This window comes from Embiotoca jacksoni, unplaced genomic scaffold (genome assembly GCF_022577435.1).
Source record: "Embiotoca jacksoni isolate LCO1_2020_lvr unplaced genomic scaffold, fEmbJac1.0.p SCAF_23, whole genome shotgun sequence".
Lineage (NCBI taxonomy): Eukaryota > Metazoa > Chordata > Actinopteri > Embiotocidae > Embiotoca > Embiotoca jacksoni.
In genome coordinates, this window is record NW_027185374.1 from 1047078 (window position 1) to 1062216 (window position 15139).

Consider the following 15139-nt stretch of genomic DNA (forward strand, 5'->3'; position numbering starts at 1 on the left):
TTTCTCAGCATGCAGTGGCAGCACGTACCTGACTCGGGAGTCCTCTGAAAGACTGATACACTCCACTTGCCATGATTTTCTCCCTGAGAGATCCTGACAGAGAACTCATACATGCCGTCAGCAGACAGGGTGTCTATCATCATCCTCCTCTGGGTGCTGTCTTTATACTCCCAGCGTGCGGACTCACCCTTCTCCCTGTACCTAACTGTGTACGATCTGAGTTAGGAGTAAATCAAATGTATATGGTTAGTGTTCTGTTTTAATAATTCTCTCTTTGTCTTGAATTCTTTCTCTTTCTGTCTTTTCAACAGATATAAGGTTGAATAGAGCCCACCTGGATGCCTCAGGGGCAATTTTCCCCATCTCGACAGCAGGGTCAACCCAGGAGATAAGGACTGACTTAGCAGACATGACCCTGACACTGATGTCCCGGGCCTCATATTCAGGTGGTTCTGGACAACACACACACAAATAAACACAAAGACATACAGACAAAAAGCTCTAAACTCCAAACTATTATTAAAATCACTTCTGCGATCGATAAATTTGATCATAAGTCAGCTTCAGAATTTTGACTCGCCGTTTACAGCTTATAAGAATGTTGATTACTATTTTGTGATATTTACAATATTTAATATAATAAAATATAAATATAATTTACAATTTACAAGGAAGTGGAGATACATGTGATTATCTTTAGAACTTTGGGGTACCTGGTGTATTTGTTTTGGCTGCAGCTGCTCTGCTGGCGGGTGCGCTCTGGCCCTGGGCCTTCTGTGCCTGCAGTGACACCACATGAACGGACTCAGATGCTATGAATAGAAAGGGATACCAGGCACGGCCAGAGTTTACACTATGGACACTAAAGACAGTACAAACAAAATCTGTCCACTTAAATTATCGTAAAAAGTGTATATAGAAAATAGGAACAAAATGGCATCTCGATGTCATCTATTGCTAGTTTGCGCACAGCAATCACACCACAGTAAAACAGCTAAATCAGTGTATATGTCATTGCAGCTACTTAGTCTAGAGTCTAGATGTGCTTCTAATGCTATCTACACATTTCGATCTTGTTTACAGCACCATTTCAGCATCACATTTAGCTAAAACCTAAAGCCCATTTAACCTGGTGATTAGGAGTATAAGATGTGGGTCCTCTTACTTAGTTTTGGTGTATGTCGGTTTCTCTGGTCAGACTGAGGCTTGGTATGGTGTTGGCGTCTCCTTTCCAGCGGGGGGGTTCCTGCTAAGGCTCTCTCAGGCTGCCTGGGACCGGAGGAGGACTGTGGTGCCCTCCTGTGTGTCCTGGCATTAGACACGCCGGATGGCCGTGCCGTTCTGTCCACTCTGGTTGCTCGCTGTACAGAGGAGTGATTTCTGGCAGCAGGTTGTGAAGACCTGATTGGACCTGTTGGTGGACGATAATGAAGGGCAAAAGTCTGCGAGTGCACTGGAGTTCATTTAAACCCTTCTGACCCCATCGTTCATTTATAATGTATGCTCTGTGCTCGGGTTGCCTTTGGGGCCTTGTTGAAACTCTAACTGCCTTGAATAATGATTGGACGTAACTATTCCAAACAAGACATCTGCAAATTGATAGATACATAATCACATGTCACGTTCCTCCAACAGCGACTGTAAACATGGCCAGTCCCCCGTCATCTGCTCCGACGTCTGGTGTACGGCTTCCCACTTTAATTAAACGCTAGTAGTCACACCAGCTTGGACAATGTCTCAGACTTTGACTCAGACTGCCAGACAATCCCCCTCATCTGGCTACAGTGTTGAGCGATTGCACTGCCAATAAAAAAATAAATAAAAAAAATCTTCTTTTCCTCCCACTCTTTTGTCTTCTCTCTCCCTTATCCGTTTCTCATAATCACTGTCAGATGAGAAGGCTCTACCCTGTTTCCCATCAGGACAGCTGCATGCACAGCTGCTAGGTCAGCTGATCTAACAAGGTGAATTTGAATAAACCCAAACAGGTTAAAAGGTTTAAACAATAGTCTTTATATAGAGTTTCCTCTCCCCATGAACAGGTAGGGTGGTCAAACTGAGAATAGTTGTCTATGAGACCCCCACATCCAAAAAGGTCTTCTTTAGTTTTGGCTTAACAAAGGAGTGAGAGTTTTAGGGGTGATGGTGCAAACAGGATGTGATGAGGACTCTACTGCACAATATAAAGGCTACCACAAATACAAAGGGTGGTTCCTTTTAATTCTTCTTATACTTGTATTTCAAAATCTGCACCTCCCGTGTGTCCAGCACAGCAGAGTGAACTTCTTCTCTTTGGATCTGGAGAGTATTGACTGTTTGTTTGGTATAAGGCACCAACTCTGTCGACTAATCTTGCTTTCCTCTCACCTTTTTCCATTTATGGAACAGTGTAGTGAAAATAGGGATTTACAGTGTCACATTAGTTGTGTGTGTGGTTCAAGTCACATATCTAATGTTGACAGCGTATGGTGATTTTATTTTTGGGTTTGTCCTTCCCTCTAGATTGTTGTTGATTTGTATTGATAAGAAAATGGCCTAAGAAGTTAACTTAATGTAAAACATGCACTCGTGTGGTAATAGCTGAAAGCACAGGCACAATATATAAATATATAGTGCAATACAATAATGACTAAGTTTATCCTTTTGAGTATCATGCTCAGACGCCTCATGGTTAAAGCGCATATTACCTAATTACAATATCCATCTTTTCACTTCATTTTCTGGCACAATTAAGGCACAATGACAAAACTAATTAATGAAAGTGTCTTATTCTTACTGTAACTTTTGTATTTGTTTCCCTTTGCTAGAACTGTTACCCATAACAATTATATGGCAACTAGCCAGGTGACTGTGAATTCAGTCTCCCTGACCCTGATACATGCCTATTTGACTGTATCTCGTGGTACTATAACTTAAAACAGAAAAAGCCCCATTTGGTTTTAATCCGTCAACTTCTCCTTTCTCATTCTTCTTCCTGAATTTCTCTCTCTGGAAAACTGTCACTGTGCATAGTTTGGCCCAGGTCACAATGCCGCGGACCACTAAACCATTGACTCCAGTTCTCTAATGCCAGATCCCTTCTGTCTTTTCCTGGAAGCCCGATGGTCTGAGGATCTACGTCGCTGGCCTGCAGACAGATAGACATACCTCTGCTTAAGCGGAGAGACCCACTTTAGTGCGTTCAGGCTGAGATGCCAAAGAATGTCATTGTGTGCTTTAATGCCTCTCACAAACTAGCTGAAGGCAGTATGTTTTTTACTTGACATTTTAAAAACAAAAACAAGTCCAAACTTTGCAAATATTGGTTGGTTTGGGTCTCATGGTCGAGCACATCGTTCCCTTTACCTGCAATTTAATTTCAATAAACAATTCTCGGTGGCAGATTTTCCCTGCACCCAAAGATAACCAATTCAGCCTCAATTGGCAAGTTAGCTAACAGAAAGAACCAACCCCAATCTAAATACACAACACTAATGCCAATGTATTGAGCTTCATTCATTCATTGGCTTACCAGGCTGTTGGCTATTGGCTACATATAGAATAACTTAAAGGACTTAAATGTTAAGTGGGCCAATTAGCACTCACATCAGATGACAATTGTCAACTAGCAGCAAGTGTGCCAGCTATCTGTATGTTGTAACATAAAACAGCAAAGAGACAGCCCCATCTATTAGTTTGCCAGGCTATCGACTTTAGGTCAATACCTTGAAATGGGCCAATGGATAGGAACTACATTACTTTAGCTGGCTACCATTTTCCAGGTTGGTAGCAAGTGAGCTAACAAGGGTTTATACGTTGTTTTGTTTTTTTGCCCTTTCCTTTCACTTTAGTTTAACAATACTTTGCCAGAAACCCAGTGGTTGTTTGGCTCTTTTCACCAAAGTGTAACTCAACAAATATGATTAGCTATGTCTCCAGAGCAGCTCTGCCTCAAACAAATAAAACTGAAACTCCAGAGCAGCATGGTGGTTCAGTGGTTAGCACTGTCGTCTCACAGCAAGGTCCTGGGTTCAGTTACTGGTCCTGATCCTTTCAGTGGGGAATTTAAATGAGTTTTCTCCATGTTCCCTCCCACAGTGCAAAGACATGCCAAGTTAAATGGTTTGGAGAGACTGAATTGTCCATAGCAACAGAATAGATCTATTTGTGATAGACTAGTGAGTGTTTACATGACATATTGTACAACGTATTGAAGTATGTATGAAAATAAAGATTTGAAATGAGCAAACAAAAAAAAAAATCAGCACTTTGAGAATTTGATAACAGCAAAATGGAGCATTTTTGCTGAATACATATTTTTTATTTGATTGTCAAAATGTATGGCAAGTTTTTTTTTATCACTTACTAATCAATTATTTGACTGTACATTCATAAAGTGCACTTAAATCACTTCGATTGACAATCTGGCAAGGTACAAGCAAACCATCTGTCTGCAACTAATTTCCTGTCGTTTCACAGTCTATTGAGAACACTGACAGGCAAATATTTGATAATTAATGTGGTGTACAACGTTAAAGGCAACACACTTTGAAATAGATGTCAAATTTGGATCACCCACAAGAAAAACATACCTAGCTGCATAGATGGGAATCTATGAGTCAGAGACAAGTGAGTGTTTTTCCCTACTGATCCCGTAGAGACAGAAAAAGTGAGGTAATGAAGGAAAAGGAGACTGTCGCCCCAAGACAGAGCTGTAAATCATCGTCACATTAGATCTGAGGGTTCCTTTAACATCCACCATGTCAGCAGATAAACTGCTTTTAAAAGGATAATTTCACACACACTGTATGGCAGTTAACTGAGAGGCAAAGCTCCCAGGTGATGTTGGTAATGATGCCTTGAGATCAGGTTTACCTGCTGATGAGTTGCTGACAGGTGCACCGCCCAACACAGCAAAGCCGTCCAGGTTAACCCATTCAGGGTCTAAAAAAAAACACAAGATATCTGGATAAATGATGATGTCTTTGGCAACGAGTAACTTAGTCATCACTTTTACACAGATTTCCCAAATAATATCTGTATTTATTTGTTTTCTTTTTTTTGGAGCACGTCAACTTTGACGTGTGTATTATTTGCTTTTTCCCACTTATCAGAGAGAAGTAGGATCTGCTCCTCAATCTCCTCTTTTCATTTACTCTCCATTTCTCACTCCTTGTTGCTCACAATAGGTCAATTCTTTGTCTTTGTTGCTCTAACAACGCCTGGCCAGACACATTAATGAAGTGGAAGCAAACAGTATGGTGTTATTTATGACGACTGATGCAGCTCTCATGCTGCTGAGGGAACAGCACACGATCTGCAAGGAATTTCTGGAAAGGCAACACTGAGACTCAGCTCGGTTGCCAGAAGTTTATGGCAAACTGCACCGGAGCTGGAGAGACCGCAAGGGCCACCACAATGTGCACTGGGCAGCGCACACAAACACAAACTCACATGCACGTATACATGCTTTTTTTTTTTTTTTTTTTTTAACACACTGAGACATAATACAACACAATGCATGACTTCATCACTTGGCACCACCCTGTCCTCGACCACAAACACTACCAGACACACACACACACACACACACACACACACACACACACACACACACACACACACACACACACACACACACACACACACACACACACACACACACACTACAAGTGGCCACAACACAGAGGATTGGGTTATAGCTGCAGGGCTGGGTTCGGAAAAGGGTTGGCTGCAGACTTTGAGCCGCTGATGAAGTATGGCTTTGAGGTGCCAAGGACAGAGGGAAATGGAATAATGATAAAAGCAGACTAGACTGTGTCAACACTGCAAGCTGTATGTGCATAGAGACATAAGGACCTGTCTTATGTTTTACAAGGCGGAATTAGGAATTACCAGAGAAGCTGTTAAGACCTAAAAATAATGTCTTCCTCTAAAGCTTAAAATAACCACTGTCTGCTTAGCAGGGGGGATGTCCTGGTTATGCACCCCACCACCCCCATAGCTGCTCTTACTTTCTTTCTGGTAAAGTTTGATGACAGCACATCCATTTATGAACTAATCCACCCACATAAATTAATCACACACATGCATGTACATACACTGCACATCTTTGTGCATCCACCTCGTGCACAGCTTTGCTCATCCCCCTCCTCATTCTTGGCCTTGAGAAAGTGCAGAGCTCTGAGATTTGAAAGCTCACGCCATAGTCCAAGCCAAACCTTAGTTTCATGCTCGATGTCCATTTATTTTCCTCTGAATTACTTTTTTTCTAGCAGTGCTACCAGCACTCACGTTCCCATTAGCTCCCATTAGGCTTGCCAGGGTCACTTAAACATGGTCAGATTCATAACCACCTAATCCTAACATCACACATTCTCATCCAGCTCTCACCCTCTTTTCTGAACTTTTTCTTTGTTTCTGTCTTACCTACATCCTCCAGTAGGTGAGAGCGACTGTCCTTGCTCACTTTAGGGAAGCGGTGAGGCCTCGGGGGTTTGTTGGAGCTGATGATGAAGCGGTCCACAGGTCTTCCATCCAGATGGATCGAAGGTTCCCAGCCCTCCCTCAGGCCCTTTTCCACAGATGTTTGTTTCCCACTTTGTGGCCGGAGGGGTTTCTCTGCTGCAAAACAAATGATGTCAGGATAAATCTGGCATGTACGTTTATTTAAACAGAGTTAATTTTGCACGGTCCCTTACACCAAGTGTGAAGACTTGTTGGTCTTACAATATGTGACAGAAAAGGTATAACCTCTGTAAGATGGTATTATGCCTCTACTTTAGTGCCACGGAGACAGTTTCCTTCGTATTTATTGTTCTTGTCACTTAAAAAAAACTCCTAATGAAACGTAAACTTATGTTGGTGGCCCTACAAGTGAATTCTATGGTTAAATAAATAAATTTGTATTTGGTTGGATGCTAAAGGCTTAGGATAATAAGCAATCTTCATTCTCCCAACTGACTGGATTCACCAGAACGAAAACGTTATGTTTTGGACAGCAAATGCATCTTTGAACCAACATAGGAATGTGAGTTCAGCTTGTGTAAAAGAAAAAGCTACTAAAATGCCTCAGAAAAGACTACGTGAATATGTGAGAAATAATAAACAAGCACTGCCTTGATTCGTCATGCACAAAATCTAAGTTTCATGCGTAATAGCTTACATGGATGCTGAAAACTCAGCTGAGTCAACAAATAAAGGGACACTCATTAAAAGTATGAAGCAAAAGAACAAAATGGAGAAAAGGTTCTTGTTGTTTTCAGTCCTCTTGTAAAACATACATAAAACCCTTAATCATTGTGCTGTATATATCCATTTCATGGTTGGCTCTGTTTTAAGTTAATTATCAGGAGGCTATTGGGTAACAATTATTTGCACAAATATATGAAAACAAAAACCACCTGTACACTGCTCTGTCAAATGTTTATTCTACATGACAATATTCTAAACATACATGCTCTGAAATTATTCATATCACATTATACTTTTGACAGAGACAGAAGAAAATAACACTCTTCATGCCAAATGTTTGGCAATATCTGAAATCTAATAACTGTTGTACCTGTAAAAAATTACTTTTTGGTCCCATGGTGGGCAGCACGTTACTGAAAATGATCATCTTGTTTGAGTTTATAAGTAAGTGTACAAGCAAAACGTTTCCTATTTACTCATTCGCATACGTTAGTGTTACAGCCAGCAGTCTGTGTGCGCGCGCGCGCGCGTGTGTGTGTGTGTGTGTGTGTGTGTGTGTGTGTGTGTGTGTGTGTGTGTGTGTGTGTCTGTGTGTGTGTGTGTGTGTGTGTGTCTGTGTGTGTGTGTGTGTGTGTGTGTGTGTGTGTGTGTGTGTGTGTGTGTGTGTGTGTCTGTGTTTGTATGCTTTGTCTCCCCAGGTAACGCCTCCTCTCTTTTGGGTAATTTGACACACATGATTCCCACCAGGAGGCAAAGTATAAAAACCTGGAACAGCATGTGACGGGTGCCAATGGGCATTTCAGCAGCATTGTTACTGTTTATGTTGAATAAACTTGTAAAATTCCGTTTGAACATTTGGTTCACTGTTCCTCTTTGGATTTTCCTAGGTTTATGTTTTTCCCCTCATCTCCTGGACCCACTTTGGACATAACAATAACTAATGTTTTTGTCCACCTGATGAACGTAAGTCCACTATTTCATCTCTGGTCTGGTCTCCAACTTTTCCTTTGGGAAATCCTGGCTCTAAATGTTCCACTATGTTCACAAGCTATTTTGATCTGTCTGCTGTTTGATCCAGGGCAGGTGGCATACATTGAGGTTTTGGATTGGAATCAGTTGCTGCTGATGGAACCTACACTGATGAGAGCACTGAGCATGAACCAAACCAGCAAAGTTGCCTGACAGATGCTCGACTACTACAAAGCGGTGAGGGGAACTGCAGAGTCTGGTGATATTCTCTTCTCAAAGATGTGTAGTCATTTAATACACTGTTTGTAGCTTTAAATCAAGCTCAAATGGTTGGAAACATTAGTTAAACAGAGAGGTTATGTGGTACTTGAACAAAAGTAGTGCAATGTTTATTAGCATTCTCGTCATTTATTGTTGTCATAATTGTCAGTACTGTCAGCAGCTGGTCCTCTTGAGTGTCTGTGCTCCCCAAAGGTTTACAGGAGCACTTTGGGTTTCACTTAGTCCCAAATTTACTTCTTCATTGTTGCTGCCTTCAGGTGTGCTCCCAGCTAGATCTGCACTTTCACTTTGAACATTTAGAAATAATTGCTACTCAGCCCTCCTGAGGCCTAGTTTACAGACGGTCACAGCTTTCAGTGTTGTCTCGGCCGAACTAGGAGTTTAGTATGTGCTGAAAGATTGTCTCATCATTGCTTGTGCTGACTGTACATAGCACCACTCTAGCTGTAAGTTCTGAGATGTTGACTCATGTCACTGTGCAAGGGTGCATAAAGAAGTATGGGAGTGTTTTCCCAGTTAAAAAACAAAACACTGTCTCCTCATTATTTCCTCATTAATGTAGGCTTACAGTGCAATTACTTTTATCAGCTGTCTATGGCAGTCTCCACTGACAGTAATCTGGACACACTTCAATCACTTGCACACTGTTTCCAATAAGGCCTTGTATTACGTAGGAAGGGATCTGCTCCTCAGCCCAGACATCACTGTGATTTGGCCTCTTTGAAAATTTATGATCCAAGGGCAAACCAGATATTTTTGATTAAGTCAAGACTCCTTCAAGCACAGCAGATGCATGATTTCCATCCAAGAATAAACAGTTTGGGAAGCAGTTAAGCAACTGAGTGGTTGTAACATCACAATCTTACAAAGGGAGACTTGGTGTCAGGGCGTTGCCATGGGAGACCAGAACAATAATATAACATTTTCTATTCTGTGTTTGTGAATGTGAAATGGAAAGACAGACAGACAGACAAGACAGACAGACAGACAGACAGAGAGGGAGTATGATTGAGTTAGACAGTGGAAAAAAATAAGTATGTGAAGAATTAGGGCAGAGCCTGACAGTCATTATGTCACCGCTGTTGTTTTTTTTGTTTTGTTTTTTTGATAAATTATTTGTGTATGTAAAAGAGAGACTGACTGTATATTGGATGGATAGAGGATGTACAGCACACATACACACTCAAAGACTCAAACAGATGGGCAGACACGCGTGTTTGTGCATGTGTAGATTAGTACAAGAAGCATATGCAGGTAAGCCCCTGGGGTAAAACTGTTCTCGAAAATACTTGCGCTCATGCACCTGCGATGCGCTCCACTTTTACAAGCGCACCTTTTCACTTCACCACAAAATCATACACACTGACCTCCCATTCACCCCTAATGACTGACTTCACAAACTCCCATCAGGATCAACAGTGAGTGTGTGGGAGAATTGACTCGGTACTCATCAGAAAGACTGGCCACAATATGCATTTTTGTTTCGTGAGAGATCAAATTTAGATGATACAGTACTTTCCTGTCGGGGTAACAATAAAGGGAAGCACCAAGTTGTTTTTTTCATGTAACTGTAGGGATCAGTTTTAACTGACACGGAGGTTTCCACTTTGGTCTTTTAGAGATATTGTTTTGATCATTTCAGCACAAGATCAAATATATCTGTTGTGTTTGTCTGCTTGATGTTTGTTGTTAGTATATGATCCTCTTATTGCAGGGAGTTTTGATTTTATTTGCCCAGGTTTTGAAATGTTTGTATTTGGGAGTTTCTGGTGCCACTTGAATAAAATTCAATTTAACAAGCAGAAAATTTGCATTTAAAAAAATCAACGCCATCATGATTTTCCAAAAACAATGTCCCAGTTACTGTGGATAATCAACAAAACATGTCAACAGTTTTCATTGAAACCATTCTCTGTTGAAATTCTGCTCTGTGTTTCATCCCGAGTAAATGGGACACACAAAGGTCAGTACCTTTGTGCGAGCACCACAAACGAAATTCACTTCATCTTCATTGTTTTCGGGTGAAAGCAAAACGACGCATTTTAAAACTTGGGAGAAAACCTGAAAACTGTTGGCTTTAGTTATTGTGATATTTCATTAGAGTGATAAGAAATAGGACATATCTTTTTGTTACTGGGTGACCACACCCGATAAAAGAATAGTTTTGCATAGACATACAGTATCTGTCCATGAAGTTGGAGCCAGGAGGTGGTTAAGCTTAACACAAAGAATTGATATCATTTGTACAAGTACTGAAGTAACATGCCCAATTTAAAGACTCAGATGTGTTAGTTAACACATCTTGCTTCTTTCATGTCACCAAACTTTAAAGGGGCCGGTCGTTATGTCTTTATCTTTGCACAGAACAGGTTAACTGTATGCCCGTTTCCACATGGGCACGATTATAGTATCTGTTATCTCATTTAGTCTCTGCTATTTACCCCAATGGATCAAATTCTGGGTCTCTTTTTGCTACTCTGTAAGTAAATGAAACTTGTGTTTAAAAAGATCTGAGCTGCCTCTGTGAACGTGGATTCATGTAGGTGGGAGGTTGTTGTCAAATCTTGCCAGGGGCAGCAGAATTCCTCGCAGCCCTTCTGTCAGTTTAAACACCCCTCACCTCTGACATTCAGTAAATTCTCTCCAGTAATCAACTTTGTAGTAAAGCCGACATAGCAGACTGAGACCGTGGCCCAAGATCGTCATTGCCTTCTGACCGCAGTCAGTCACACCAACACATCAATCACCACTCTGTCAGACTAGATGCTGTCAGCCTATCATTGAGAGTTCAGCCTTATTTATCTGCAAATTGTGACTGAGAGCAAATTCTATTTAAAGCAACATCCTGAAGTGAGTATGTGTTTAGCTTGGGAGAGTTTCATACATACATAGAAGACTTTTATGACACATGACATTGACAGCCAGAAGCTGGCCAGTACAATTATCATCTGAAAACATGTTTTGTATTTTAGTGTTAGTGGTCACAAGTCAGTTTCCTTTCACCAAAACACTTTCCCAAATGACTCTATTATTCACTCCCTGGTAAAGACTGACACTTTACAGTGTTAGCTTATATTATATCTTCCTGCAGCACGTTTAGTATGCTGACATCTACTCTTCTGTGACAGGTGTGTTCGTAGCCCAGGTGGTACTTGTTTAAACAACTGGAACAGCGCCTAGAGATGACATCACGACATGAGACACGCCATTGCTGGCAGGTTTAACAGGCAACCAAGTTGCAGGTGGGTGGTGGTGCCGAGTCAAACTATGTCAGGTGATTAAACATAACTAATACTTTGGAAAATATTAAAATATTAGACATATGCTGCCCTTTACACTTAGTAACTCTCGAGGCGAAAAAGTTGAATTTATAAAATTCCTGACTCTAAAAGATCTCAGTTCAATCTGATTTGTTGTTCCTTGAGAATCCCAACATATTGAGAGCAGCGAAAACAAATTCCACCGGCCTGCGAGGACATGACTCCCTCTTTCCCATCACTCTTTGTCCCACTTACTCTCCACACACTTCCCACACTTTCCAGGAGTTGATAAACTGTGGCTGTATGGAAGAGGTTGACGTTATTTATTATCCAAATACACTATGTTTCTCCTCTCCCTATTTACACAGCTCCCGGTTTGGTGCCCAGTTGTTCCCATGCGCCCCGTTTCCTGCACTGTGGTGAGGAATTCTAGAGTGACAAGCTGATGACAAGCGAGTGGAGAAAGTTAATGAGTAACACTCTCCTCTCTCTTAACAACTACTGTCAAAATACCCGAGAGGAAGGCATTTAACTCCAAACTGCTCCAGTGTGCTGCTTAGTGTCCCGCAGCAGTGAACTGTGATTGTACTAAGTGGCTCCCAGGTGTGAATGTATGGAAGTGAATGAATGTGCATGCTCTTCTGAAAAGGCTTCCTAAACAATGGAAAATAAAATGACTCGCTGACAAAACCACAACAAATAGCAGCTGACTATGTCCAGAGAGAGCAATGATCTCATGCACTAAGTGCTTACAGTTGAGAAGGAAACGTATAGAAATGTACAGACCAACTGGCAGTGGAGTAAGAGAATTTGAGGAGGAGGGGAAATAAAGAAAAGTCTGGCTGTGGCCTTTAAACCCAGCCGAAAGGATTAGCTTCCTCCTCTCCAAAACTCCTCTGGCTTTATGGCACTTTCTTACTGTCTGAAGAATGTGGGATCCTTTCACTGAACATTTATTTTACAAACAGCACTTAAGAAACTTTAAAAACATGTGTGGCTTTGCGGTTTGCAGCCTCTGCGTTGTTAAAAAAAAATGTGCTGCACATTTGATAAATCATTGTACTGACATGGAGTATTTCCTAGTGAAGTGCTGTCAGTCTTTGCATCACCAAAACTCTCCATAGTCTCATGGGTTAAAAGCATTTTGCTTCAGTTTGCTGTCAGACATATTCCACCCATTCCCAACTAATAGCTGAAGGATGATGTGACATTTGAAATGAAGCAGTTTATCAACTTTTTACAAAGGAAGTATGACAGACAGAAAACTTGAGCTCCTTTTACTTCTTCAGCCATCAAAGTGATATTTAGAGGCAGGTCATGTGTCATTAGCAACTTCAGCCAGATTAGTCAACAATTTGGCACAAAAACACTCAGAACAATCGTTTTCTTTTTTCACAATATTTCATGCTGGAGCCAGAAATTTGTCATCATCTTCTAACCATTGTATGAGAGTCACTTAAGGATGTATGAAGTAAGGACTTGTTCCCTCACTGCTCAGCCTTGCATCATATTTTCCCCCATAAAGTAACAACAATAAAAACACTGTGAAAGTTCAAATTTTCTGTATTTGTTCTCACTTAAACCACTCTTTCACATCTGCCAACAAATTACACTCTAGAGTGTGTACACTCTAAATCAAATATTCTAATGAACTTTAAATAGCAGTAGTTTATATATATATATATATATTGTTTTAAACAACTTGTAGGCTGTGGACATTTTTAAGAAGCAGATATCCACATTAAATCAAACATTTTAGGGTTTATTTTTCTTTTACAAATAACAAATTTGAGATTTGAAGCCCCAGTTATTTCTTTTAAATGTATTATAAATGCACAAACTGCAGCAATACAGTCTACTATATACAAGTAAGCTCTTTCTGTAACTAAATGTGATCTGAACCACAAAATGAGGAAACGGCCACACTGCCTCAATAATCAGACACAAGTGCTATCAAACTAGTGAACACACTAGTGCAAAACTTACACCTGCTTTGAAATAAGCGAATAAATATTTTACCTGTCCATCCGCATCCTGGTGCGCAAAACGTAACGAATAGCGCCAAGAGCGTCCTGCTTGCGGCTACAGCCATGGTGAATGTGGTGCACTGCTGCTGTGGAGCGACGCACCAGCTGGATGCAGAGGGTTGGGACACACCAGCCCTCCCTCCCCTCTGCTGATGGGAATGCTGCCTTTCACCGTGAACTGTCACGTCCTTATACCGGCAAAAACTAATGAAAAGCATCTTATTTGATCGATGAATCTCCTATGTCGATTTAAAAGAAGTGATGAAGCTGTAAAATGTAATGAAAAACCCGAGAGTGCTGTAGTTTTATAGGATCTATGAATACGTAGAAGTTTTCATGTTTTCAATGTATTCAAATTGTTTTTATTTTTAAAAAGCCTCCTTTGTGCTTTTTCGCTCTTTAAACGTTGTGAACGAGTTGTTTTGGGGTAAAATACAAGCCTGGTCGATTTTTTTTAGAACATGACAAAATGTCTCCCTCTTCAGGACACAGCACTTATTTCACCCAAAACTGACAGACTTGCAGAAAGTTGAGATGAAAAAACCTGCAGACTCTCTTTGAACACGACGAGTGGCCGGGAAACCTAAAAACAGACCACGCCTATGTTTTGTTTGGCTCACTGTTGTAACACCATGTGATTTTATATATTTTTTTATAACAAAACTTTCGAATTTGATTTTTTTAAACTCTAATTTTATGCGTTGTTCCAGTCTTATTCTGACAGATCTGACCCACTTTGGGAATTAAACCTTTCCATGACACCATCATTGCAGGAGGTTTGAGAAAACTCAAAAGTTAAGGTATGATTACATACGTTCTCCGAAGATTTTATTTAACCACTAGATGGAGCAACAAGCCACGCTTTATAGGCTATAGTGTGTGTGCAACAATCCAAGCTGATGTCATCAATATAATGAGCAATATATTGAATTGTAGATAGTTACTGATTGATTAAATTGGGTAGTTAGGATGACTTAAAGTATAGCCCAGTAAATGCCTAATATTTTGTGTTATTCCGAATAGAATTGGTATGTTTTAATGTGATCTTGTTCTTGGGTGAGGCTACAATTCACACATGAATATATCTTCTGTCATGTATATGTGTTTGTGACAGTACATGAATTTGTATCCATGTTTCGTCAGTTAAAACGGTTCAAAAAGATTGCTTTCTTTTCCAATGGCGGCTATCACCTTTTAAAGTCAGAAGAATTTCTTCCTCAGTGGATGACCTTGCAGCCCTTTTTTCATGTGAGAGCTCCTCTGATTTCCCAGATATCCTCTGAGTTTTGCTGTATAGAACCTCTGGACATTTTTGTTATAAAAACAAATGTCCCAAAAGCCATGCAGCAATCTTACAGATGTGCTTTTACTGATGTTGTTTCGCTGTCTCCGAAGTTCAAAGGTTATGCTTTCATTATTGTGCAAAGA

At 40.6% G+C, this 15139-nt stretch overlaps 1 protein-coding gene across 2 annotated transcripts in view; it reads right to left on the reverse strand.

Moving 5' to 3' along the window:
• fndc1 (fibronectin type III domain containing 1) overlaps positions 1 to 13779 on the reverse strand; it is a 35822-nt gene extending 22043 nt beyond the window's left edge. For both annotated transcript variants that reach the window (XM_069158132.1, XM_069158131.1), the window contains exons 1-7: positions 13704 to 13779; positions 6409 to 6603; positions 4855 to 4923; positions 1166 to 1411; positions 714 to 812; positions 335 to 452; positions 29 to 216 (exon numbers count right to left, since the gene is read on the reverse strand). In XM_069158132.1, the coding sequence (XP_069014233.1) occupies positions 29 to 216; positions 335 to 452; positions 714 to 812; positions 1166 to 1411; positions 4855 to 4923; positions 6409 to 6603; positions 13704 to 13776 (988 nt within the window). In that variant the 5' untranslated portion in view covers positions 13777 to 13779. The remainder of the gene's footprint in view (positions 1 to 28; positions 217 to 334; positions 453 to 713; positions 813 to 1165; positions 1412 to 4854; positions 4924 to 6408; positions 6604 to 13703) is intronic.
• Between the last annotated feature and the right edge of the window lie 1360 nt (positions 13780 to 15139).